Genomic DNA, 25,015 nt, shown 5'->3' on the forward strand with positions numbered 1-25,015 from the left:
CTTGTTGTTCAGCAACGTCCTCATCAGAGGGTTCCTCATCCGAAAACTGATGAGGAAACGGCAACGGAGTGGGCAACGTCTGGCTCGCTGAGTCCGGTCGCACTAGTGCATGCGTGACGGAGCCGGACGCAACATCATGGAACTGCTGCACAGTCTGTGAACTGTCAACAACCATGGGTGCGCGAGGAAGCACAGCGTCAACCCGAGACTGTCTAGACCGTCTGGGTTGTGCAGTCAACACCCTACCGGGTTGCTGAGGTTGACGCACTGCGTCAAAACAAGTCACCTCTGCTGGTTGTTGAACGTCCTGAACGTCAACAACCACCTCCGAGCGTCGCTTAACGTCAACGTGCGGCTGGCAACCCACACTGGGTCGCATCGGTGGAGGAACCACCTCAACTGGCAGACGCGAGTAGGTTACCTCAGCGTCAACAGGGCGCACAACCGACCGGTTGGAAGGTTGTTGGCCAGAAGGTTCGGTAGCAACCTTCTCCGCATTAAAGTCCTCTATCAAGGACGCAAGCTTGGACTGCATGTCTTGCAGCAAAGCCCATTTAGGGTCTACGGGAGCAGGTGCGGCAACAGACGGGGTTAGCGACTGAGGCGGTACCGCTTACCATCCCTGAAAGCCTTGTTATGCATGACATAATTGTACAGCAAAACTTCAAAGGCTCGAAAACAGCTGTGAAGTTGACCTGTAAAAAACTTGGAGCGTCTCCTGGCCAGGCGCCAGGGAGAGTCTACGAGAATTGAGAAGTCTATCTGGGCAGAGGCATGAACTCCCAAGCCGAGAACTTCTCTCGTGTCATATCAGACTCTCGCTCTATAAACCAGTTTAAAAGAAGGGAAAGCAAAGGCTGTATCCCCCAAACTCCTCCTGGTGAAAAACCAGTCGCCTAGCCAACGTAAAGCTCTCTAGGAGAGCGAGAGAGCACTAGCTTAAAAACAACGGCTTCGAAGTAGCTAGGCCTAGTGTAAGCTATGACGTTTAGGCGAACGAGGAGCAGCAGTTACAAAAAGATCCGGACAAAGATCCTTAAAAAAATCATCATGATTTAATTAAAGTCCATAGGGGGGCTAAGCAGCTTTAGGCTCCTCTCCATCTGACAGAGTCCTCAAGGGAATATCAGTAGGAGGGGGAACAGCAACTTCCTCATCTACAGGAACCTTGTCCGATAAAAGCTGAGTCTCAAGCAAGGGAGAGACCTACCATGGTGGCAATGCTTTACAAGCAGAGTCCACACTCACTGGTGCATTAGTAGCGGACCAGAACGCAACGTCATGTAACTGCTTGACAGTCTGTGAACTGTCAACAACTGGACTGTCAACCACAACAGGTGCGTGAGGACGCACAGCGTCCACTCGAGACTGCTTTGACTGCCTAGACTGAGCAGTCAAAACAACTCTATAATGCGGAGGTTGACGCACAGCGTCAAAACAAGTCAACTCCGATTGTTAGTGAACGTCTTGAACGTCAACAGGAGCATCAGCAAGTGGCCTAACGTCCAAATGCGGCTGAAAAATCACACGAGACCGCATCGAGTGTGGTTCTAAACAACCTGACTGACGTGACTAAGCTACGCCAACGTCAACAGTAAGCACAAAGGAACGTTAGGTTGGCTGAAAGCCAGGATATCGATGAGATAAACGGCTAGACTCAACGGACTAATCGGCAGAATAGTCTTCCATAAGGGAGGCAAGCATATACTGGATGTCTTGCCATACAACCCATTAAGGATCAACGGAAATGGTTGTGGTAAGAGACTAGGGTAACGTCTGTGACCGCAACACTTTGCCAACAAAAAAAAGACTCTCGGAGTCTGTGTTACGCTTTTGTTAGGCGGCGAGCAGTTATCCGATGACTGCATAGGGTCAGAGCTGTCCTAATGGTTGTAACCAGGACGCTGGACCTGTCCTGAAAGGACTGACTTTTGCTTAAGGGCTTCGAAACCTTGTGACAGGTTTCTTATGCGAAAAGCCTTCGGATGACGAGGAGAAACAACGTCTCTCTCGTCTTATGGTAGGGGAGATCTTGGTAAGATACACCCGATACCATAGAGGGAAAACGTCTGTTCGTTGATCAAGGCCTCTCGAACCCATAAGTCGTTTGACATTACTTCTCCCCTGGGCTTGGGAGCATGCAAGAGGTCCCGGACTAGGTGAACGACAGGCACGAACAGACGAACCCTCGGACGCAACACTGTAACACTTTGCGCATATCACTTTATCACTTCGATTTTTTGTTTTGCACTTATTTCACTGAAATCGAAACTTTTACTGATTTCTACCTGAAACACGCAATTCTACCCTTCATTAAAAGGTAGTAATTGCGAAATCAGTCGTATAATGCAAGCTCATTAATACCAGCAAAAAACAGAAAACATATTTTAAGATGAAAAAAAAAAATCAGTGGCTGGGAAAGAGACTAAACACTAGTTCATATAAACTACGTTTTCAATCTCTCACCGCACATAGCCTGGGGACGAGAATAAAAAACTAAAAACGTTTTATCCTTCCTCCCCGTACAGCGACTAGGGACGAGAGTAACTCGAGAACAACGTTACCCGCTTGAACGGAACGTTTTCTCTCCTCTCTCTCCCTCCGTCTCTATCTCTCTCTCTTTTTCTCTCTTGATTTCGCACTTAAGAGAAGAGCCCAATTATATTTCGTCAAAAAAACATGTTATTTGACTAAAGGAAAAAACTGAAAGGTTTTTCAAATAAAAAGTTCTTTTAAAATATAATTTAAAACATTTAAGCTAAGAAAGAATGAACAAAACATCAGAATCGATTTACTCTTACTGCAAAGTGAAACCGTGATACACTCTCTCTCTATCGTAACGATAGAGCGCATGTTGAACGTCCTGAACGTCAACAACTGCGTAGCATAAATAAACTAAACGTTAGTTCATCTTTGAAAACAGTACGAAGACTATCAAAGAAATTCTTTCATAAAATATTACATTTAAAAAGTTTTAAATCCTTAGCTCTTTAAAAGCTAATTACGATATAAAGGGCTCAACGTTGATTAACTTCGGTTTCCAAGTTAGGACCGCCTACTCTCAGGAAAGGTCGCATATAAACAAAACATTAAAATTTATTTTTATATGTTTATAATAAATGGAAAGTTAATCGAAGAGGCCTAATAAAGGCGGAGAGATAAAATATAGAGGAAAATCTATAACGTGATAAGATAATTACTAAAAGCCTAAACACACTTCCGTCTAAGGGAAGGGTCGGCCATTTAAAAGTGAAAGAAAGTCCATACTCTCTTTGTCACCATAATTAAATCTATCCAAAACGAGTTCAAGATTTAAGATGAAGATAAAACACCTGCATAGCGAAAGCTCAAAACTAGAATATAGTACTTCACCAAATAGATGTGAAAAACTCCAGTTTAGCAACAGCGAGTAAAGTACGTCTTGTCGACACCTCGACAGAGAGAAAATTGAGTCTTTGTTTACATTGAGAGCTGGGTATCTGGTCGACAGATGGCACTGTTGGGCACACCCGCAACCTGTGTAGCGATCGCTGGCGAGTTTTTCCGTAGAGTTGTCTGTCGAGCAACAGAGTTGCAGCTATATAATCACCGGCTAAGTTAAATATTGAAAATTGCTCTTATACTCATTGCTTTTAAAAAAAAAATGAGCAGTAAAGACCAGGCACACACCATTACACAAATTACACAAATGTTCAAGCTCCCTGTCCACAGCCTTCTCATGATTCAGCAATTAGGCCTATTCACCACACTTCTAGCTCAAAATCATGATAACGTCATGTTGGCAGTGAAATCTAACCAACATTAACTGGAGCTTCAACTAGGTACTATCACATCAAAAAGTCCAGGTTACGTCTTCATTTTCAATTACAATGATAAATTTACTAGTTATACCTTATTTAAAAGACTATACACAATCCTAATCTAAATTCACAGGGTCATTCATGACAGGTTATGTACAAAAGAGATTCAAGTGAAATTATGGTACTGAAAATACTACAAGATGCATAAAAGTATGAAAAAAAATTTAGTGTTACTCACCTGACATACTTCAACATGAATCTTCTCAGGCAAACCAGTCACCTTGTTGACAATACTATTTAGCAAAGAAAGCACCTGGTGGCAATTAAATAAGGTTTTTTTATTAACATATAAAATGTTCCAAAACCATTCCTTCCAAGTTCATGAAGAAGAGTGACTCACATTTACAATCGATCTTACCTTAACTGTTAAGGAAAAATATTCAAGCAATAATCATCAGTATTATAAAAATTTTCCTCAACCATTGGCACGTTTAGGGAGCACGACTCGACTCCATTAAAACAATGTTTTTTCGGGGTTACTTTAAATACTAATTTACTTTTTTGTTTCTCGACCACGACCAATTTCTTTCTTGTAAAATGTATTCGAAAGGTAATCTATTAAAGAAAACTTTTGGAAGATTTTCAAAGCTTTCTGATTTTTCTATATGTATTATTTTATGAATGTATAGAAGATCATTTCAATTGTGACTACTGTAGTTTTCATTTGGATGTTTTCCGTCTCTTAAAGACTCTAGGAAATAAAATTACCTTTTATGTTTGGAAAAAATTGGTCAATATTAAAAAAAAAAAAAGTAGATAAAATTTTTCTCTAAAAATTCCAAATTTTGGGAAAACGTTTTGGGAAAAATAGCTTTAGCATTTTTTGTAAATTGATTGAATAAACTTTAGCATATATCATATACTGTATAAGTATTGTATGGATTTTTAGCGATCAGTAATTTTCCTCATTACTGGGGATCATAAGGACAATTAACAAACTTTACTTCGCACTAGAAACAAACTCCGTCACATCACATGAAAGGTAAAGTCTATCAATCATAAAAAATTTAATCTAATAAGACTGCTCTTTAAAAAACAAAAGTTCCGAAAAATTTTAAAATGTCAGAGTTAACTTTTCCTAATGATAAACCCTGTCAAATGTATGCACTCTAACTAGTCTTGACAATGTCTATTGCTAATGAGAGTCAAATATCCAGCCCTCAAGAACCTTATCATTCTTAATGGCTCTAAATGGCTTTACTACATAAAGAAAATACATACAATAAATGACTACTATAAAGAATATGAGACCATGATATACTGTACATACATCCTATAGGTAAAATTAAAATAATATTACCTCTTTTAATGATTCTTCTAAATGTTTATCTATGTCAGATTGTTTTTCATTTATCAGAGACTTTATTTCTGAGGTGACAGATTGCAGGGCTTTCTTGTGGTCAGAAACCTTTCCATACAGTTTGGTAACATCTTCATTAATTGAGGACATTCTCTCATCCAGGGATTTTTCCAGGTGACTGAAAATGAAATACATTAAATTTTGAGACATAATTTAATAACTATCTATCTCCCTACTTTTTACTTTTATTAATTTCATTTTCACACCTACAGTTGCCTATTTGGGGGCTCCTACCTTTTCCTTGAGCTTAATTCTTTCCTTCACTATCAACTTGATAATGTAGTTAGGTAGGCTTTATCTGCATAACAATGCAATCCTTGTACTTGGTACATACATATACCAAGCCATTTCCCTCAATTTTGAGGGGTAGCCGACATCTAACAAATGAAACAAAAAAGGGGACCTCTACTCTCATCGTTCCTCCCAGCCTGACATGGGACTCAACCGAGTTCGGCTGGTACTGCTAGGGTACCGCAGCCCACCCTCCCACATTATTCACCACAGATGAAGCTTCATAACGCTAAATCCCCTACTGCCGCTACCTCCGCGGTCAACCAAGGCACCAGAGGAAGCAGCAGAGCCTACCGGAACTGCGTCACAATCGCTCGCCATTCATTCCTATTTCTAGCACGCTCTCTTGCCTCTGTCACATCTATCCTCCCATCACCCAGAGCTTCCTTCACTCCATCCATCCACCCATACCTTGCCCTTCCTCTTGTACTTCTCCCATCAACTCTTGCATTCATCACCTTCTTTAGCAGACAGCCATTATCCATTCTCTCAACATGGCCAAACCACCTCAACACATTCATATCCACTCTAGCTGCTAACTCATTTTTTACACCCGTTCTCACCCTCACTACTTCGTTCCTAACCCTATCTACTTGAGATACACCAGCCATACTCCTTAGACACTTAATCTCAAACACGTTCAATTTCTGTCTCTCCGTCACTTTCATTACCCACAACTCCGATCCATACATCATAGTTGGTACAACCACTTTCTCACACAGAACTCTCTTTACATTCATGCCCAACTCTCTATTGCTTACTACTCCCTTAACTACCCCCAACACTTTGCATCCTTCATTCACTCTCTGACATACATCTGCTTCCACTCCGACCATTTGCTGCAACAACAGACCCCAAGTACTTAAACTGATTCACCTCCTCAAGTAACTCTCCATTCAACATGACAGTCAACCTCGCACCACCTTCCCTTCTCATACATCTCATAACCTTACTCTTACCCACATTAACTCTCAACTTCCTTCTTTCCCACACCCTTCCAAATTCTGTCACTAATCAGCCAAGCTTCTCTTCTGCATCTGAAACCAGTACAGTATCATCCACAAACAACAACTGATTTACCTTCCATTCATGGTCATTCTTGTCTACCAGTATATGGTACTAACCCTAATTATCAAATTTTATAAAAATCAAATCAAATCTGTTTTTGCTACACCAACTTTAACTTTCCTCAAAGCTTAGAAGGCATATGCACCATCTTCAACCATTATTTCCAAAACTGATTTTCTCTATTCCAATAGTGCATACTGCACGATACCCGATTTTGAAGACAACAAAAACTTTAGTGGTTAAATCCCCAGCCTTGTCTTGGTCAGTATTTAGATCTGTAACAGCATTTCCACCTCTAGAATGTGTTTCTGTATCAAAATACTTGCTGATAGTGTAGAGCTGACTGATGTGAATGAATGCAAGTTATTATAAAGAGAATTAGGAGATGAATAACACCACAAAGTCTTTAAGATTTCCCCCGGTTTTCTTAAAATTGAGAAAACTAGACAAGTAATTTTCCTCTAAATTTTCCCTAGAAACTTGTTTTACGAATATACAGTTTGGTCAGTAAAACCAGAGCAAAATGTTCAGAATGAAGATGCCAAAATAATGCTATTTTAGATTTAGCTCATGCAAAGACAGAAACAGAGATAATCAGAAGTGTTAAAGGAACCATTGCACTTTTAAATGATATTTTTATTCATTGCAATAAAACACCACAACTTACTTTTTCATGTCACTATATATCTCACGAAACTTCTTCAGCTCTCTATGAACCTCCTTTTTTGTGATATTTCTCTGCTCTTCTAGCATAGCAAGTTCATTTTCCTTTGATTGACTGGTCAGATCCCTGACAACTTCAGCAATTGCTGTTTTTAGCCGTTCATTATTCTGAAATAAAAAAAATGACTTCCTTAGAATCACATAACCCAGTAATTAACATACTACTAATTTCTACTTAATGTACTGTAGTACCGTGCTAAAATACCTCTAAGAAAGTTTGCAACAATCTTAAACCAAACCTTCATGCAGTAATCCAGTAAATTATAGAACTTGAGAAAATCTTGATAAAAGATAATGGGCCAAACAAATAAACAAACCAAAAATCCTTTTACCAAATCATTGAGAAAACAATTAAAATAGTGTTAATGAAACCTTTTCCATCTCTTTCTCAATCACATCCACCTGATAGACTTACTGTACATGTAACATTCTATATTGGTGAATTATTTATTGATACAAAATTTCTTCCCTTCAAATTCCACATATATCAGTCAGTTGGTAGTCATGTCTTAGGAGACGCAGTTACAATGAGAAAGACGTTCATATCGAATGATACTTGGGATACTATAAAAAGGAGATAAAGGCAGAAATTGATTGTTGAAAGTTTTCGAGGAAGTAAGGAAAATTACAAGGTAGATTATGCTACGTATTCCAGTATTGATAGTGAGGTCAAAAGAAAAGCCAGGAATGACTGGAGAGACTATTTAGACAGAAAAGCAGATGAGGCTGACAAAGATATGAATTCAGGAAGTGGCTTTCTTGTAAGAATTGCTCATAGAATTATTAATGAAATCTCAACTGGAGCAAAGAAGAAGCATATACCCATCAAAAAAGAAATGGCTCTGTTATAGCAAAAGAAGATGAAGAAAGACAATGTCGGATGGAACACTTTAGTGAGGTTATGAATAGGAGATATGAAGGGAATAAATTGATTGATATACCTGAGGCTGATGAAGACCTTGATGTTCCCATGAATGAATTCAGTGTGTTTGAAGTCGAAGCTATCCTAAAAAAAAATAGAGATGGAAAGCTCGAGGATAAGATGGAATAACTGCCGAGATGATACTGGCCGACAATTAAGTGACTCTCAGAACACTTACAAGATTATTTTGTTGAATGTGGCATGAAGAGGCAAAACCTGATGAATGGGAGTTAGGAGTGTTGGTGAAAATAGAAAAAAAAAATGAGACATGACTGATTGCAATAATTACAGAGGCATAACACTTAGCGTACATCAGTTATGAAAATATATAGTATGCTTAATCTAAAGAGAATAAAGAGAAAGATTGATGAAAAGCTGAAAGATGAACAAGCAAGATTTAAAAAATGTAGAAGTTGCACTGACCAAATTTTCAATGCATAGAATATAGAAATCCCCTTTCAATGACATTTGTGGACTATAAAAAAGCCTTTTCTGGGTCGAACCTGTGACGGCCGGCGAAAAAGTCCTTCTTTGTACTTTTTCTGATATAAATCTTCCAAATATACCAGAGAAAATTAAAAGCATGGAATGCAGAGGTTACAACCCTCGCGCGAGCACCTTGTTGGTGTCGTATATCTAACAAGGGCGTTTGTAAAACACTATTCACAGGCTGTCTTCCATTTAGATAATCCCTTCATCAAAGGGGGAGGGCCGTGACAGGCCCTAGAGAATACAGTTGGGTTACCCCACCGACACCCACCACTCGCGCTCACTAGGTCATCCTTCTGTTTTGGACTTGCCAGCAAAGTTGATAAGTGTTTTGCCCAGTGTTTTTCGAAGTGATTGTCGTTAATTCAACATGACTGACGTTGATACTTCACCCTTACCAATGTTAAGTACCATAGTTTGTTTTGGCAGCTTTTGACAGTACCGGGCATTTGTTCTGTTTCCAATATGGTGGTTTTAGTTTTGGAAGCGATTGTCTTGCCGAGGTATCGGCAGCCATTTTGGGTTATGTTCGCTTCGGTAAATATTCTAGTTATTTTGCCCATCTGGTACTCTGTCATCTTGGTTATATCACTTACGTTTTATGGCCTTTTATTGTTATTAATTTTTACTATGGTATTTATTTGCTTGCAAGTCCAATTTGGACCTACGAAGAATAGCGATTTAAAGAATAGCGAATTAAAGTTTAGCGATTTAGTCTGTTAGTTTGTTCTCGCCTCAGAGGCTTCGATTTAGACTATATCCTTGTTTTTTTGTTACGTTATTCTTCGTTCTTGGTTATTACTAAGAAAAGCAATCAATTTTATTAATGTTCTTGTTTTATTGTGTGATGTTAGTTTTTTATTATGTAACCTTGAGAGCGAAAACAGAGACTGCTCGTTCCCTGTTCTACAGATATGAGTTATCCCTTCTCTCGTTTTCTTTGTTAGCTCGAGTAAGAGAGGTGAATTTCCCGTTCTCCGTTTTTATACGATCACGAGTTATTCAAGCCTCCTCTTAGTATCAGAGTTGATGATAGTACGTTTAATATTATAAACGTTTTTATTGATGTGGTTACTGTTAATATAGCTAACACTATTAATAGGTACGTTAGTGTATGAGTCATTAATTGGGGTCGTTTTATACCGACACCCTTAGCTCCGCCTTGAGTTATGCTTAGCTCCGCCTTGAGTTATGCTCCGCTATATGGATACTCATTGGGTGAGAACTAGTTAACGTTCAGGAGCAGATTTTTGGAGTGCAACGGTGAAATCCGGCACTCGGACTCCGGCTGAAGCCTTTTACACACGAACCTTTGTCATGTTTGATCATAATTACACCGTTACGGCCGGCTTCACGGGAGATAACACAATCATTCATTGAGGTTAATGTTATCGTACCGGGAACGGTCACGATATCACGGTGACGGGCCTTTGCTACCGGATCTCCGGTACAAACAGAGATCAAGCAGACGGCCAGAACCGGAGTTAACAATGTGATACCGATGAAGGCTTCACAGTTTCATTATTACGGTCCCTTTTTCATCGAATCTCCGGCTTCACTGGAGATAACACAAACATTCAGTATTAGAGAATGTTATCGTACCGCTGAGGATCACGTTTTCACGATGACGGACCTTTGTCACTAGTTCTCCGTTACAAACAGAGATCAATCAGACGATCAGAATCAGGGTATGAACCCCTTTTTCATAAATAATCACAATATCGTTATTACGATCCTTTTCATCGAATCTCCGGCTTAACCGGATATCGTACAGGCGATCAGCATTGAGGTTAATATTAGTTTTCCTCTGGTGTTCACGTTGTCACTATGACGGACCTTTGTACCGGGGATTGTTACCGGAGCTCCGGTACAGACAGAGCTCACTCAGACCACGGGTGGCCAATCTCTTGTTTTGCTGTAAAGGAAAGGATTTAACATGAATACAAAGTAAACTGTACTTACTTTAATGACACTTTGAATTTGCGTTGGTAATATTCATTAGTTATTCTTGAAAGTCCAAATAAAAATATATGAACATAACTATGCCTATATTTATGCATATATTTAATTCTAACTATGTATAAATATGGATAAATATCCATACAACATCGTGTTCAAATAGAAATAAATTGATTATGCCTATATTTATGCATTTTCAATTCTAACTATGCCTAAATATGAATAAATATCCATACAACATAGTGTTCAAATAGAAATAAATTGATTGTGCCTATATTTGTGCATATTCAATTCTAACTATACCTAAATATGAATAAATATTCATACAACATCGTGTTCAAATAGAAATAAATTGATTATGCCTATATTTATACATATTCAATTCTAACTATGCCTAAATATGAATAAATATCCATACAACATAGTGTTCAAATAGAAATAAGTTTCCACTCAGTACTGGGAACCAAACGTTGGCCCCTTCTAATGAAGGGCCGGGTCGAGACTAACCATGCCATGAGAGGCTATCTACTGTTCCTTGAAACTCTGGTCAGTGAACAGATGAATCAATAGAATACTAATAGCCAGTAAATAATGTTAGACCCGGTTCTGAACGTCTGAGTCAGGGGTGGCCAACCTGTGGCGGATGCGCCAACAGTGTCACATTTCATGAATACAAGTGTCGAACTATACCCCAAAAGGTAGTACATTAAATGATTTTTCTTTAAAATTGATTTTTATGAGTTATACAGCTGATCCCAGCCTGTGAATAGGATCACTAACCAAAGTTCAAGGAACATCCAGACTTATGTCCCCTTTCTTTTACAGAAGGTTCGCCTACATGGTTCCCGTCAGGATGATGATGAATCTCTCTGGCCTGCAAGAGAGGCTCTCCGCCCTTGGTTATCAAGGTTGGGAAGAAATGCTCCATCTAGAGGTCCCTATCTCCTCAGAGTGTCCTCTCTAAGGTTGGACGACGACCCCATGGACGGGCAGGTAGGTGGGGATGAATTTTGAGCCTTCAGCTTTGCAATTACCTACGTCACCGACCTAGGACCCTTAATGGATCCTGATGTTCATGTTACCCTGCATAAACCGTGACTGCTAAAAGCAACACATTCTAGGGAAAACCAAGGGGCTATGACGGAGCTCAAAAGTATGGTAGTGAGTCAGATCCGTTCAGGAACTCAGAAGTTTCCCCCTACAGCCCCAGGCATATCGAAGTAACCTCCTTCGATAAAAACAACGCATAGAGATTTGCCTTACATGTTCCATATATAGATGGTACCATAAATCTGGATGGCATAGACATCCTCCCTCTGGGGGACCTAGAATTTACTCCCAGGTACTAGAATTCCCGTTCAACGGATTCATTCGATTGAAAGAGATTGCCTTGGTTAGGTTAGACAAGGTACCGAAGGTAACAGTATTATTTCCTAAAGGGCAGGCCCGATCTGTCTGGACCAGGATGTTGTCAGTCTGGGGGTTACGATAATTCCAAGATCTGCCCTTCCAATTCGACCTACACGTTTGATGGTCTGATCGGGTTAGTTGTGGGAAATACGTTCTGTCTGAGGCCTCTATCAGACAGGAATCGATAGTCGGTTACCCACTCGTCATCACAGCCTCCCTCCGATTCGACGTCTATGCATCCAAATCCCCCTCATCAGGTGGTCTACCTTACTGATTCCCCAGGTACACAGCCCAACCCCGTTGGGATGTTTTACCTGCATACAGCCCTAGATCCGAACCCTCAGGCTCCTCTCGTGGACACCAGAGAGGAAGCTACAGGAGTAGAAGACAGTCTCGCCATCGAGACGGACCTAGAAAAAAGGGGGCTCGGAGAAGGAAAGTACCTAGATTCACCCCCTCACAACGCGGTGGTCCCGGTAGGGGGTAGACTTTACCACTTTCGAGACCATTGGACCTTCGGTCTGTGGGCTCATAGCATAATCTCTAAAGGTTTGAGGTGAAAATGGCCACAAGGTCCTCCTCCTCCACCAGTGACCTTCTCCCAGAAATCCACTCCCATCCTGGAAGAGTACACCACAGGGTTACTCAAGAAGAAGCAATCAAACGGGATCGATCACTGAAGTTCCAAAGCCACCTGTTCACAATTCCGAAGAAAGGCTTGGCGGCATTGAGAGTGGACCTGGACTTGTCAAGCTAAACTCTTACATTCTCTGCGACAAGTTCCGGATGTTGACTATCTCTCAGGTACGGACCTTACTTCCCCGTAGGACCGTCACCACCTCTGTCGATCTTACCGACGACTATTATCTTGCGCCTTTAGCTCGAAACTTCTCTTCTTATCTGGGTTTCCGCCTAAGCAGGAAAGCCTTTGTGTTCAAGACATGCCCTTTGGCCTCAACATTGATCCCAGGATATTCACAAAACTAGGAGAGAGAGTGTTAGAACAACTCAGGAACCAAGAGATACAGATCATTGCTTATCTGGCCGGTTGGCTCATTTGGGCCCGGCCGGTCATAGAAGGCAACAGAGCTACGAAGGAATTATTCCAATTTCTCGACAACCTGTGATTTCGGGTCAATCTCCAAAAAATCTCGCCTGCAACCATCAGTCCGCTTAGAATGGTTAGCCATTCAGTGGGACCTTTCGAAGCACACGTTGTCTCTCCCTTCCAAAAGGTAAGAGGAATAGTTTCCAAGATCAAAAAAATTTTCTCAAACACAAACAGGTGTCCGAAGAGCCTTAGAAAGTATCCTCGGACTTTTCCAATTCACTTCAGTAACAGATCTAATAAAAGCCAAACTCAAAGACATCAATCGAGTTTGGAGAAAGAGAGCTACAGTACCTATAAGAGACATGGTCTCGAAGATCCCCTCTGTCTTGAAAATGAGACTACGCCCATGGTCCGAACCGAAGGACCTCTCCAAATCGGTTCCTCTACAATTCCCACCTCCACAAGTGACATTCCATACAGCCGCGTCTCTAAGTGGATGGGGGGGATTACTCCGAACATCAGATGTTTCAGGTTCTTGGTCACTCTCCATGAAACAGTCCCATATCATTGTTCTCAAAGCCATGGCAGTGTTCTTGACCCTGAAGAGAGACTCTCCTCCGAGGTCGACCCACATCAGAGTAGTGTCAGACAGCACAGACGCAGTACACTACGTCAACAGGGGAGGATCCAAGTCACCCAACCTGAATCAGATCCTGGTCACTATCTTCGCCTGGGCAACAGAAGAGAACTGGTTCCTGTCAGCACCTCACCTAGCGGGAGGCCAGAATGTGAGAGCGGACTCACTATCCAGGACGGATCCACTGGAGTCAGAATGGTCTCTAGACATAATTTCATTCCGGTGGATACTCAGGCTCGTTCCAGGCCTCCAGGTAGATCTATTCGCAACTCAGATGAATCACTAACTTCCTTGTTATGTGACCCCAACCCTGGACCCTCGGGCTTATGCCATGGACGCATTACCCCGGGATTGGAACCATTAGAAGAAGATTTCCCTATCTCCTCCAGGGAATCTTCTAAAAACTTTTACACAAACTACGCTCCTTCCGGGGCGCAGTGGCTTTAGTACCACCTCACTGGCCAAGATCAGTTGGTTTCCTCTCCTCCTCGAGTTGAAACTCAGTCCCATCCGGATCCCGTTCCTCAAACTGACCCGAGTATCCAAACTCACTGTGTCAGATTACTCAAGGATAGCCAAAACTCTATCTTTGTGGACTACAGGAAGTTGGCAGCTCGTAGAGATGCGAACATTGAACCGGAAACGATCTCTTCATCGAATGGGACAAAAAAGGGACTCGACAATTCGCCAATATGATTCGGCCGTTAACAACTAGTAGGTCCCCTAAGAGTGCAGACCATACTCGTATGTCCCCGCATTTAGCCATCTCTTTCTTGAGGTTCCTATTTGACAAAGGCCTAACAGTTAGCACTTTAACCACCATCGAGTCAGCTTTGAAGATCTACCTTGTTGGGTTCAACATTAACCTAGCTGATTCCTATTTCTCATCAACCCCAAAAACATGTGCTAGGCTTCGACCTTCGGTTCGGCCACAAAAGGACTCTTGGTCTCTGAACGGTGTTCTCAAACTTGCGATGGACACGGACAATGAATCCTGCTCTTATATCACTCTTCTTAGGAAGACTTTATTTCTAACGGCTATGGCCTCAGGTGATGGAACATCAGAACTAGCAGCTCTCACGAAACCCGGAAAACATCGATTTCCTCCCTTCAGCCGAAGTACTCCTTTCCAGACAAAGCTTCCCTAGCTAAAAAATGAGGATCCGCAAAATAGGTGCTCCTCTCGGAAGATTATTCTTCATCCCCAGGATTTTTCTCCGTGTACAGTCACACTCTCAAGCCCCTTTTTAGCTAGAACTGCCACCCGCTCGTCTGGCTCCTTGGTTATCAGGGAACAAGGAGGTACTATTTCCATTCACGGTATCAGGCAACAAATCCTCTACTTCATTAAACATACTAATCCGGAATCATTTCCCCAGGCTCATGATATACGGACAGTAGATGCCTCCAACAATGATTTCCAGAACAGGGACTTTGATGATTTTAAAAAAAAAATATACGGGTTGGAAATCCCCTATGGTTGTCAAACGCCAATATCTAAAGATCTTACAGGCCCTTAAATACCCAACGATGGCAGAGGGGAGCCTTATCTCTCCCCATTAATCTCCTCTTCTTCCTTTCTTCCATCTCTTCTCTTCTCCCTCCTACCCGCCACTCACACCACGTCGCCGCTCTCCTTGGTAGTTCGTTAGCCCTATGATATTTGCCATGTTTAATTCCTATGGTTTAACTGTTATTGTAGTTACCGTTCCTTTAATGTTTAGATATACTTAGACATGTAAGGTTTGATGCCTTTTGCGATTCGACACTCAGTTGGTTCCTTGTCGTCATTATTATTTAACCTTACGTTCCCTATGTCATTTGGCTAGTTGGTAATTGGACGATTACTTTATTATATCATAGTATTGTCGTACATGGTGATTGTATTCTCCTCATTATGTTATTAATTTATTGGGCTTGGAAGGCATTCTCTGGTACTTTTTCGCCGGCCGTCACAGGTTCGACCCAGAAAAGGGATTTTGACGAAGGAAAAATCTATTTCTGGGGAGAGACCTGTGACGCCCGGCGAAACCCTTCCCGATTATTTTTGTACGGACCCACCCTTTCCTTGCCAAGCCATATGTTCTTGCAGAAGGATGACCTAGTGAGCGCGAGTGGTGGGTGTCGGTGGGGTAACCCAACTGTATTCTCTAGGGCCTGTCCCGGCCCTCCCCCTTTGATGAAGGGATTATCTAAATGGAAGACAGCCTGTGAATAGTGTTTTACAAACGCCCTTGTTAGATATACGACACCAACAAGGTGCTCGCGCGAGGGTTGTAACCTCTGCATTCCATGCTTTTAATTTTCTCTGGTATATTTGGAAGATTTATATCAGAAAAAGTACAAAGAAGGACTTTTTCGCCGGCCGTCACAGGTTCGACCCAGAAATAGATTTTTCCTTCGTCAAAATCCCTTTAATGTGCACCGGCCAATTTTGTGGAGTCCAGCGTTATTATGGAATTCCTCTTAAATATAACAAATTTGTAAGTAATTTGTGTTTTTCCTAGTATACAAAGCTGGAGCTATTTATAGGGTATACTTTCGGTGTAGCTGAAAGACGAGCCCTGATAATTTTAGTGAGGGATTACTACCCCATCCGCTAGTTAGCGGGTGGGGGGTGGGGTAGACTGGCTACCCCGCTCACTCACACCTCTCGGCTAAGAAACCCTTTTGCTTTATGGCAGGACTTCTCGAGGGACAGGGTGACGGGCCAATTTGTATAAATAGCTCCAGGTTTGTATACTAAGAAAAATACAAATTACTTACAAATTTGTTATTTGTTCCAACGTAAATACAAGCCCTCTGCTATTTATAGGGGCGACTTACTCTTAGGAGGGAAGAAGTCCTCACCAACTGGCCTTGGTCATGACCAGGGGTCCTCTCTATTTCGATCTGTAATCAATTGTAGAAGGAACCCTACCCTCGCTAAAATAAAGTGCTGATATGAGGTAATGCACGGATAGCGGCCTGTAGAAGCTCGCGTGCGAGTGGAACTAACAGAGTGTTTTGTCTTTAACATAAGAACTCGAGTACAAAACCTCTTGCTCTTAAGACCTGCCAAATACCCTCCCTCAAAAAGGTTTTGGGATGTAACAAAGTATTACCTGCAGTGAAGTATGGCCCCGGGGGGGGGGGGGGGAGAGGAAGAAAGGAGCCAGTCATTCTTATTCGTTCACCCCAGACGAATGCGGGTAGCCTCAGCCCTCAACTCTCTCCTACTTGTCCGTCAAGAAGCCTGAGGTATTTAGACTATTTGTTGTGCGACCACCACAGGACCGATGGAAAAGGCCTCCATGTTCCTGTGGGTCATGTCTTTGCAGGTAGTGGGCCGTGAAGGTCAATTGACGTTTCCACATGCCCACTTACAGTATCTGTGCCACAAAGTAGTTTTTTGAAAGCCAGGGACATAGCAATGCCACTGACGTTACGAGCTCTGGGTCTTAGGATGGAGGAGGATCTAGACTGAGAGCAACCTCAATAGCCTTCCAATGCCATAGGGGAAGGAAATCCTTGTGATCCTCCTCTTGACCTTCCCCGTGCTGGTCAACAGTGCCGACACACGGGGGCGAGCTTGTGTCATTCTTTTAAGGTAACACCACAGATTCCTCACTGGGTAAAACCCCAGTTGATGTGTCTTTGGTTACCAAACGAAGACTCTTTATCCGAAATGGGATGCACCGTCTTCCATGTAAGGAAGCGATCTTCTGCCTGGCATAAAGGTTTGTAGAAAGGGGCCTTCAGGGACTGAAGGACCAAAACCGTGTTCCCAGGAGGAAGTTGGGATCCGACGGGGGACAAGTTATCTCAAACTTTGTATGAGTAAAGGCATCAATGGCAGAGAATCCCCTGCCACGACATCAGTCACAAAGGACCAAAAGCTACGGCTTTGGAAAGTGTTAGCATGTGGCAGCTTGGAAGATCGTGTCGTGGAGGAAGATCCCTCGGAACTCCATCAGGAGCTGCACAAGGTCCGGGAACCATTCTGCGGGATGCCATAGCAAAGCTATTGGAGTCATTGATAGGATCTTGCTTATCCCGACTTGGCTGAGGACTTTCTCACCAGAGGGAATAAGGGATTAAGCGTATACAACTTAGCTGCCCCACCGATCTTTTAAAACATCTTGTTCAAGAGCCTGGTGAACGGTCGAGCGGGAGCCTGAAGTTCAGGGCCATCGTGATCATGACCACAGTCAGGGACCTCACTAAGTTAAGACTTTGTTAGATACCAGATGATTCAAAGAAACTAGGAGCCCACTATCTGAGTGGTCTGTCCAGATTATCTGCTAGCACATTCCTGTACCAGGAATGACGCGAGCGGATGGGGGCAACTAGCTGTCCTCTGTCCATCTGAGGCTTCCTACTGCTAGATGGTTCACTAAGAGAGGTGAATGCTGGTACCTTTCTGAATCGGGCCAACGGACGAGGAAGGAATGGTGCGGCATATGGGCCCCCCCCTCTTTTGACGCATTAAAGAGAGCATCAGATCCAGAGGGGAGACAAGAAGATAAGTCTCTTTGCAGAAGCGCTCGTCTGCCACCCACCATTCGCAGTTCATCCAGCATGGGGGTGGGGAGAGATTGCATAGCAATAAACACATCTCGAGGTGATGTGAGACGTGCAACTATTTGCACGTTCTTGCAATGAAGGGGAGGAGCCTGTCCACCCATCAACTGCTGCCAATCTAGTGTGGTTGGCCGAATAAGACTGATACCCAACGGTAAACCACTTAATCAGTACAGCTTATGTTATAAGCGTAAATTTCCATAGAGATCGCCTTCAGCACAGGAGACTGGACAGTAATTAGCGAAAACATCCAACCAACCCCAAGAAGAGATTGAAACGTATCTTCAATCTATTGTTGGATGGGTAATAAGCATAAGTCTACTACGGAGTAGTAACACCGAACTGTGAGCGTGACAAGCATACATGTGTAGCTACACTTGAAAGTCGTGTCCGGAACTCAGTTGGGAGATTCCTCCTTCTTAGGACGAAAACGTTCGTGTTTCTCCGTCTCTGATCGGTAAAATAGCATTTATATTGAATGTTCCCTACTAGGGGACAGATATGCTTAATAAAAGTTTCTGGTCAGAGTCATTATAGGAAACTATGACTTCCGATCGGGAGAAAGAAAAAAGTGCCTATAAGAAGGCAGAATGTAAATGCCGTATGTCTGGTTACAGGAAAGTAGCTAAGTAATGTACTGAATAACCTGGTTTCAGTAAGGGATATAGCTATACAACTTAATAGAACGAAGTTCTAAATGCAAGATGTATACTGTATAGCCCTTATTGGCAGAAAAATGGCTTACACGCATATGTACTTGTCCATCTGCGCTAGCGCATGCGTAATCTCTGCCTCCATGAAACGCTTGCAACAAATTCGGTTGCGGGAATATTGTATGTGAAACGAATCACAACATTAATGCCCGAGGAATTTTTAATCGTTGACTAGCTGTAATAATTTTTTGAATGAGAGCGCATGTTTCCAAGCAAAATACAGTAATACCTTGAGATAAGAGCGTCCCAACATACAAGAAAATTGAGATAAGAGGAGAGTTCCGAGCAAATTTCTATCCTGAGATACGAGGAAAAATTTGAGATACAAGGTAAAGTAGTTCCCTATGTGGCCGCCAGGTGGCCGCGTGTGCAAGAGGCTGCTCATGAGGACAGCATCACTCGGTCTTTCCCGTCGGATCTTCGTCGCGTAAAGTTATCTCCGAGCATCGGCCGCATTGTTTTGTTTTTTTAAGTGTTTTTTGCATGAATCAGTGCATAATTAATCAAATAAACAATGGGTCCAAAGCAAGCGAGTGCAAACAAGGGTAGTGAAAAGAAAAAGCGTATGATGACAATCGAGATGAAGCATGAAATAAACGCAAAACATGAGAGTGGCGTAAGAGTGACTGAGGTGGTGCAACATTACGAGAGGAGTACATCAACTATATGTACCATCCTCAAGCAGAAGGATGCTATAAAGAGCAGCAAGCCTTCCAAAGGAGTAACCATCTTTTCCAAGCTGCGTAGTGATATTCGCGACGAGATGGAGAGGCTTCTTTTGATCTGGTTAAAGGAGAAACAGTTGGCGGGAGATAGCGTGAACGAGACGATCATATGTGAGAAGGCCAGTAGAATCTATGATGACTTAAAAGGGAAGCAAGCAGCTAGGAAAGGGGAGACTTCGATGGCAGCAGAAACCTTCAAAGCCAGTTGTGGCTGGCTGGATAATTTCAAGAAACGGACTGGGATACACTCAGTTGTGAGGCATGGGGAAGCAGCAAGTTCCAACACAAAAGCCGCAGCAGACTTCGTCACAACCTTTGCCTCAGTTATCGCCCAACATGGCTACATCCCCCAACAAGTCTTTAACTGCGATGAAACTGGCCTTTTTTGGAAGAAAATGCCCAGGAGGACTTTCATCACGGCAGAGGAGAAGAGACTACCAGGCCATATACCCATGAAGGACCGGTTAACTCTAGCATTGTGCGCCAACGCCAGCGGTGACTGTAAGGTCAAGCCACCCCTGGTGTACCACTCTGAAAACCTACGTGCTTTCAAGAGCCAAAGGATCTTGAAAGAAAAACTGCAAGTGATGTGGCGCGCTAATGCTAAGGCTTGGGTTTCCCGGTATTTCTTCACAGAATGGGTTAATCTGTGCTTTGGTCCGCTGGTCAAAAAATATTTGGCGGAGAAAAACCTGCTATTGAAATGTCTCCTGGTCCTCGACAATGGTCACCCTTCTGGTCTCGAAGAGGACATTCTTGATGAATTCAGGTTCAACAAGGTGCTTTATCTCCCGCCCAACACCATGCCACTTCTCCAGCCCATGGATCAACAAGTTATTTCTATCTTCAAGAAACTGAACACGAAGCATTTTTTCAAGAAATGCTTCGATATCACAGATAACACCAATCTCACCCTTCGGGAATTTTGGAAGGAACATTTCAACATCGTACATTGTTTGAAAATCATTGACGATGCATGGCAGGGTGTCACAAGACGAACTCTTAATTCAGCGTAGTAGAAATTGAGGCCAGCTTCCATCGCTGAGAGGGACTTTGAAGGGTTCGATATGACAGACCCTGACGACCCCGAACATGTTGTGATGGATGAAATCATGTCTCTTGGAAAGTCCAAGGTACACGAGGAAGACGTGAGCGACCTTGGCGAGGAGCATAAGGAAGAGCTCACGACATAGGAATTGATCGAGCTCCAGGAGATGCAACATTCGGAGGTGTTGCAGGAGCTCAGTAACGAGGAGGAGGTGGAAGACGAGGGCCATCTTTCTACGGCAGAAATCAAAGACATGTTAGCGAAGTGGCAGGAGTTTTCTAATTTCATGGAAAAGAGGCACCCGGACATGTTGGCGAGTGGTCGTGCGTTAGCCCTGTGTGACGACACTTGCGTGCGTCATTTTCGCAACATTTTGAAGGGGAGACAAAAGCAAATATCCCTAGATAGGTTCCTTTTAAAAAGGCCGTCAAAAAGTGCAGGTGAAAGCGAGGCAAAAAGAGCCAAGCAGGAATAAGAAAAGTAAAAAAATGAAAATGAAAACAAAATGTAGAATTAAGTTTAGTGTAACATAAGATTAACATTTTAGGTGTGTGTACAGTAAGCTAATTTCATTTAAGTTAAATTTAAAGTTGAATTTCATTTAAGTTGAATTTAAAGTTAAGGTTATGTTACGTAGTGTTACAAAAGTGTTGCGTACCGAACGTGTTGCCGTCAAGTCTCTCTCCTCCCCGTCCTCTCTCCCTCCTCCTCGACTGCACACACCGCCGTTAGCCGCTACCGTCTGTCTCGAAGGTAAGAACAACATAATGTTACATTTCATAATCAATTCATAGCTATTTGTTATTTTGTTAGTGTAATATGTTGATTACAACCATTAAAAACAAGTTTTTCCTCTGTAATACACTGTTTTTAGGGTTTTTTTCAGAGGGTGGGAATGGATTAATTTGTTTTTAGTTATTCTATATGGGAAAAATTCATCTGAGATACGAGTAAATTGAAATACGAGCACGGTCCCAGAACGGATTAAACTCAAGGTATTACTGTATACAGTTTTAGAAGCGATCATTTCCCCTTACTTTGCCCATCCTCTTTATGGGAGGGGCTAGCCAGCATTCCAACACAGACAAGGATGTCTGGTTCCCTGTGGGCGGGATTTAAAACGTTCGTAAACGTAATGAAAAGTTGCCCACGCTGTTGCTATCGTTCTAAAATGTAAGCTAACACTGTTCCTTCGGGACTAATTGTTCAAGACAATAACCCTGTAAGGGTAGAATAAAAAGTCTCAGAAGCCTATCGTGTAAAACGGTAAGTCATTGTATCCAAGATACAATGATGGGAGCGGCTGACTTAATCAAACGGTAGAACTCAAGTTTATGACAATAAAATCACAGTTTTGTCTTGGATAGAGCGCAGGCTCCGGGAAGGCTTACGGCCTTTATGAAGTTTTAACAATACCCGTTGAAGTTCTGTAAAACTTCTCAGGAACGAGTGTCTCCCGAAAAGGGTGAAGTCTCATATGTAGGGGTTTGGTTCGACAAGACCAGACATAGATTGCCATCGACCGCTTACCCGAAGAAGTTGCCATCGAACGCTTTCTCGCTAGCGAGAACACTACCGTCTAATTCAAGCAAGGACTGCCAGGGGAAATGAACTGGAATGAAAAGAATTTTTCGTTCTCCGCTAATTTCCGTCCCAGCAGTTGAGGGTTTCTCGATGACGAGAAAATATCACAAACCGGCTGGTAACCCAACCACTCGAAGTGGGAGGGTAGAGGGAAGATGACGGTGGTAGCCTAGCTTACACAGTGATCAGCTGGGAGAATAGGGTGACGTGACAAGTTGCGCTACGCTGGAAGATCCATCCCCCATCCCGTGGGGGGGAGGTCGACCATAGAGTTATCAAACAAACTCTGAATGGCGGGAATCTTGAGATTCTACACGACAAGAACCCAGAGGTTCTGAATTCATTTAGTGAATTCCTTTCTCACGCCCCTAAGGGATCGTGAATCTATTTCGAGCTACCCTAAGGGATCGTTGTGACGAGAACCCACAGGAACTCTGTCGCTGATTCCTGATGGAATCTTCAGGAATCGTGTCATGTTGCGTCCAGAAGCATGATCAGAACCCAAAGGAACTATGTCATAGTTACCTGTAGGAAGACAGAAACCCCTAGGCAGCAGGTATCCCTCAAGGTTTAGGAATCTCGGCAAGTTTCTCAATACTCTTGCCTTAGGGAGGCTTCCCGGCAGGCAAGATCGGCACAGGCTTACCTTTAGGGATAGGATCTGGGCGTAGTCGAGTGGGCGACTGCTGTCTCGGCGGTGATGGAGGCCTATGAGACTGGAGAGACTGATGGGTGTCTCTCATAAAGGAGGGTTACCCCCTGCCGCCAAAAAGGGAGAACGGTAATTCATCCGAGGACGAGGTAGCCACCGAAGAGAGGCGAGTTTGATAACGAGAGGATGTTAAACCGCGAGAACCTTCTCTTGACTGAGTTGTAAGAACGTCAAGAGCCGGCGCTTGGAGAGCGTCGAGCGATGCTGTTCTGTCGCGTGACAAAGCGCAAGGAAGAGCTGTAGAGGTGGGGGAGGGGGGGCAGAGGATCGCAAATCATGATCGCATGCTCTGTCAGAACTCGCGCGGCTAGGAACCTCATCTCTAACTCCCGTTGGGATGGGGGCGCCCGAGAGTTTAACATAGTGTTGACCGCTCAGGCCAAGATGGCCGCACGCGCCAAGATGGCCGCGCGCGCCAAGATGGCCGCGCGAGCCAAGGTGGCCAAGCGCGCCGAGATAGTTGCGTGCGTAGACTTTCTCACGCGTTTCAACATAGCGCTGATTGCGCGCGCCTAGATGGTTACATGTGGAGAGTTGTTCGTGTGCGCCAAGTTGGTCATGGGCGCCTAGTTGGTCGCACACGCGCGAACACTCCGCGCGACGATGATTGCGCGCACCAAGTTTGTCAAACGCTCCACGCGACGTTGATCGCGCGTGAGAGTTGTTCACGCGCACAGTGTTGGTTGCCCGCACCAAGTTGGTGGTTCGCGCGCATGGGATAGGTCGCACGCGCGAACGCTCTGCGCGACGAGAGTCCGAAAACTCTCTGTCATAAGAGTAGAACTCTTGGTGACTAGATTCACGAGAACCAGAAGGTTTAGCGTGATCACGTGAACACCTAGAGGTCGCGCGCTTAGGAGATAACTCCTTGCTACAATAACCCAGAGGTTCAACGTAGTGCAGGATGCGCGAGCGCAAATGCTTAACACAACGAGAGTCCAAAAACTCTCTGTCATAACAGTAAGACTCTTAATGACGAGGGTCAGAAGAACCCGAAGGTTCAGCATCTTCTGTGTTGCGAGACCGCAAAGGGTCAGCGCAACGAGAAACCGAAGTTCCTCTGTCACGAGACACTGAAGTGTCAGCGTGACTAAAGGTACAAGAACCAGAAGGTTCAAGCGTAGCGTTCAGCATGAGAGCCTGCAGGCTCAGCGATACCGATGTTCCGAGCGTAAACTGTGTTGCGAGACCCCAAAGGGTCAGCACTATGGGAAACCAAAGTTTCCCTGTCACAAGACACCGAAGTTTCCCTGTCACAAGACACCGAAGTTTCCCTGTCACAAGACACCGAAGTTTCCCTGTCACAAGACACCGAAGTTTCCCTGTCACAAGACACCAAAGTTTCCCTGGCACAAGACACCGAAGTGTCAGCATGACTACAGGCACGAGAGCCCGAAGGCTCAGGTTAACCTGTGTTGCAAGACCCGAAGGGTAACGCAACGGGAAACCGAAGTTTCCTTGTCACGAGACACCGAGGGGTCAGCGTGACTGATGGTACAAGAGCCCGAAGGATCAGAGTAATCATCGTCTCAGGCTCAGCGTAACTGAAACCCAAAGGTTCAAAGTAACGTGTATTCGAAAGTCCAGCGCGACAGAGGCCCGAAGGACTCAGAGGAGGTTTGTTCTCCCAAAGGAGAACGTCACTTAAGACAAGGCTCTCGCTCCGCCCCTGGAGGAGAACCATAAGCGTAAGGGGGGACCGCCAATGCCCAGAGGTGGTCTTCTCTCGTGAACGAGACTCGTTCCCCGAAGGGAAAACCTGTTTTGGAGAGACCTCTGCCACCACCCCTGGTGGATCAGCCAACTCCTACAAGTTTTCTCTCGCGAACGAGAGGAAAGTTCTCCCGAAGGAGGACATCGCCTAAGACAAGCTTTCTCCCAGCTGAATGGGAAAAAAGCA

The 25,015-nt window shown here is 43.5% G+C and overlaps 1 protein-coding gene across 1 annotated transcript in view; it reads right to left on the reverse strand.

Moving 5' to 3' along the window:
• The window catches only part of LOC137659481 (putative leucine-rich repeat-containing protein DDB_G0290503), a 108,004-nt gene that overhangs the window by 69,244 nt on the left and 13,745 nt on the right, over positions 1-25,015 (reverse strand). Inside the window, exons 6-8 of the mRNA XM_068394371.1 lie at positions 7,247-7,410; positions 5,161-5,338; positions 4,039-4,113 (exon numbers count right to left, since the gene is read on the reverse strand). Of these exons, the coding sequence (XP_068250472.1) occupies positions 4,039-4,113; positions 5,161-5,338; positions 7,247-7,410 (417 nt within the window). The remainder of the gene's footprint in view (positions 1-4,038; positions 4,114-5,160; positions 5,339-7,246; positions 7,411-25,015) is intronic.

The sequence above is a fragment of the Palaemon carinicauda genome, chromosome 20 (assembly GCF_036898095.1).
Source record: "Palaemon carinicauda isolate YSFRI2023 chromosome 20, ASM3689809v2, whole genome shotgun sequence".
NCBI lineage: Eukaryota > Metazoa > Arthropoda > Malacostraca > Decapoda > Palaemonidae > Palaemon > Palaemon carinicauda.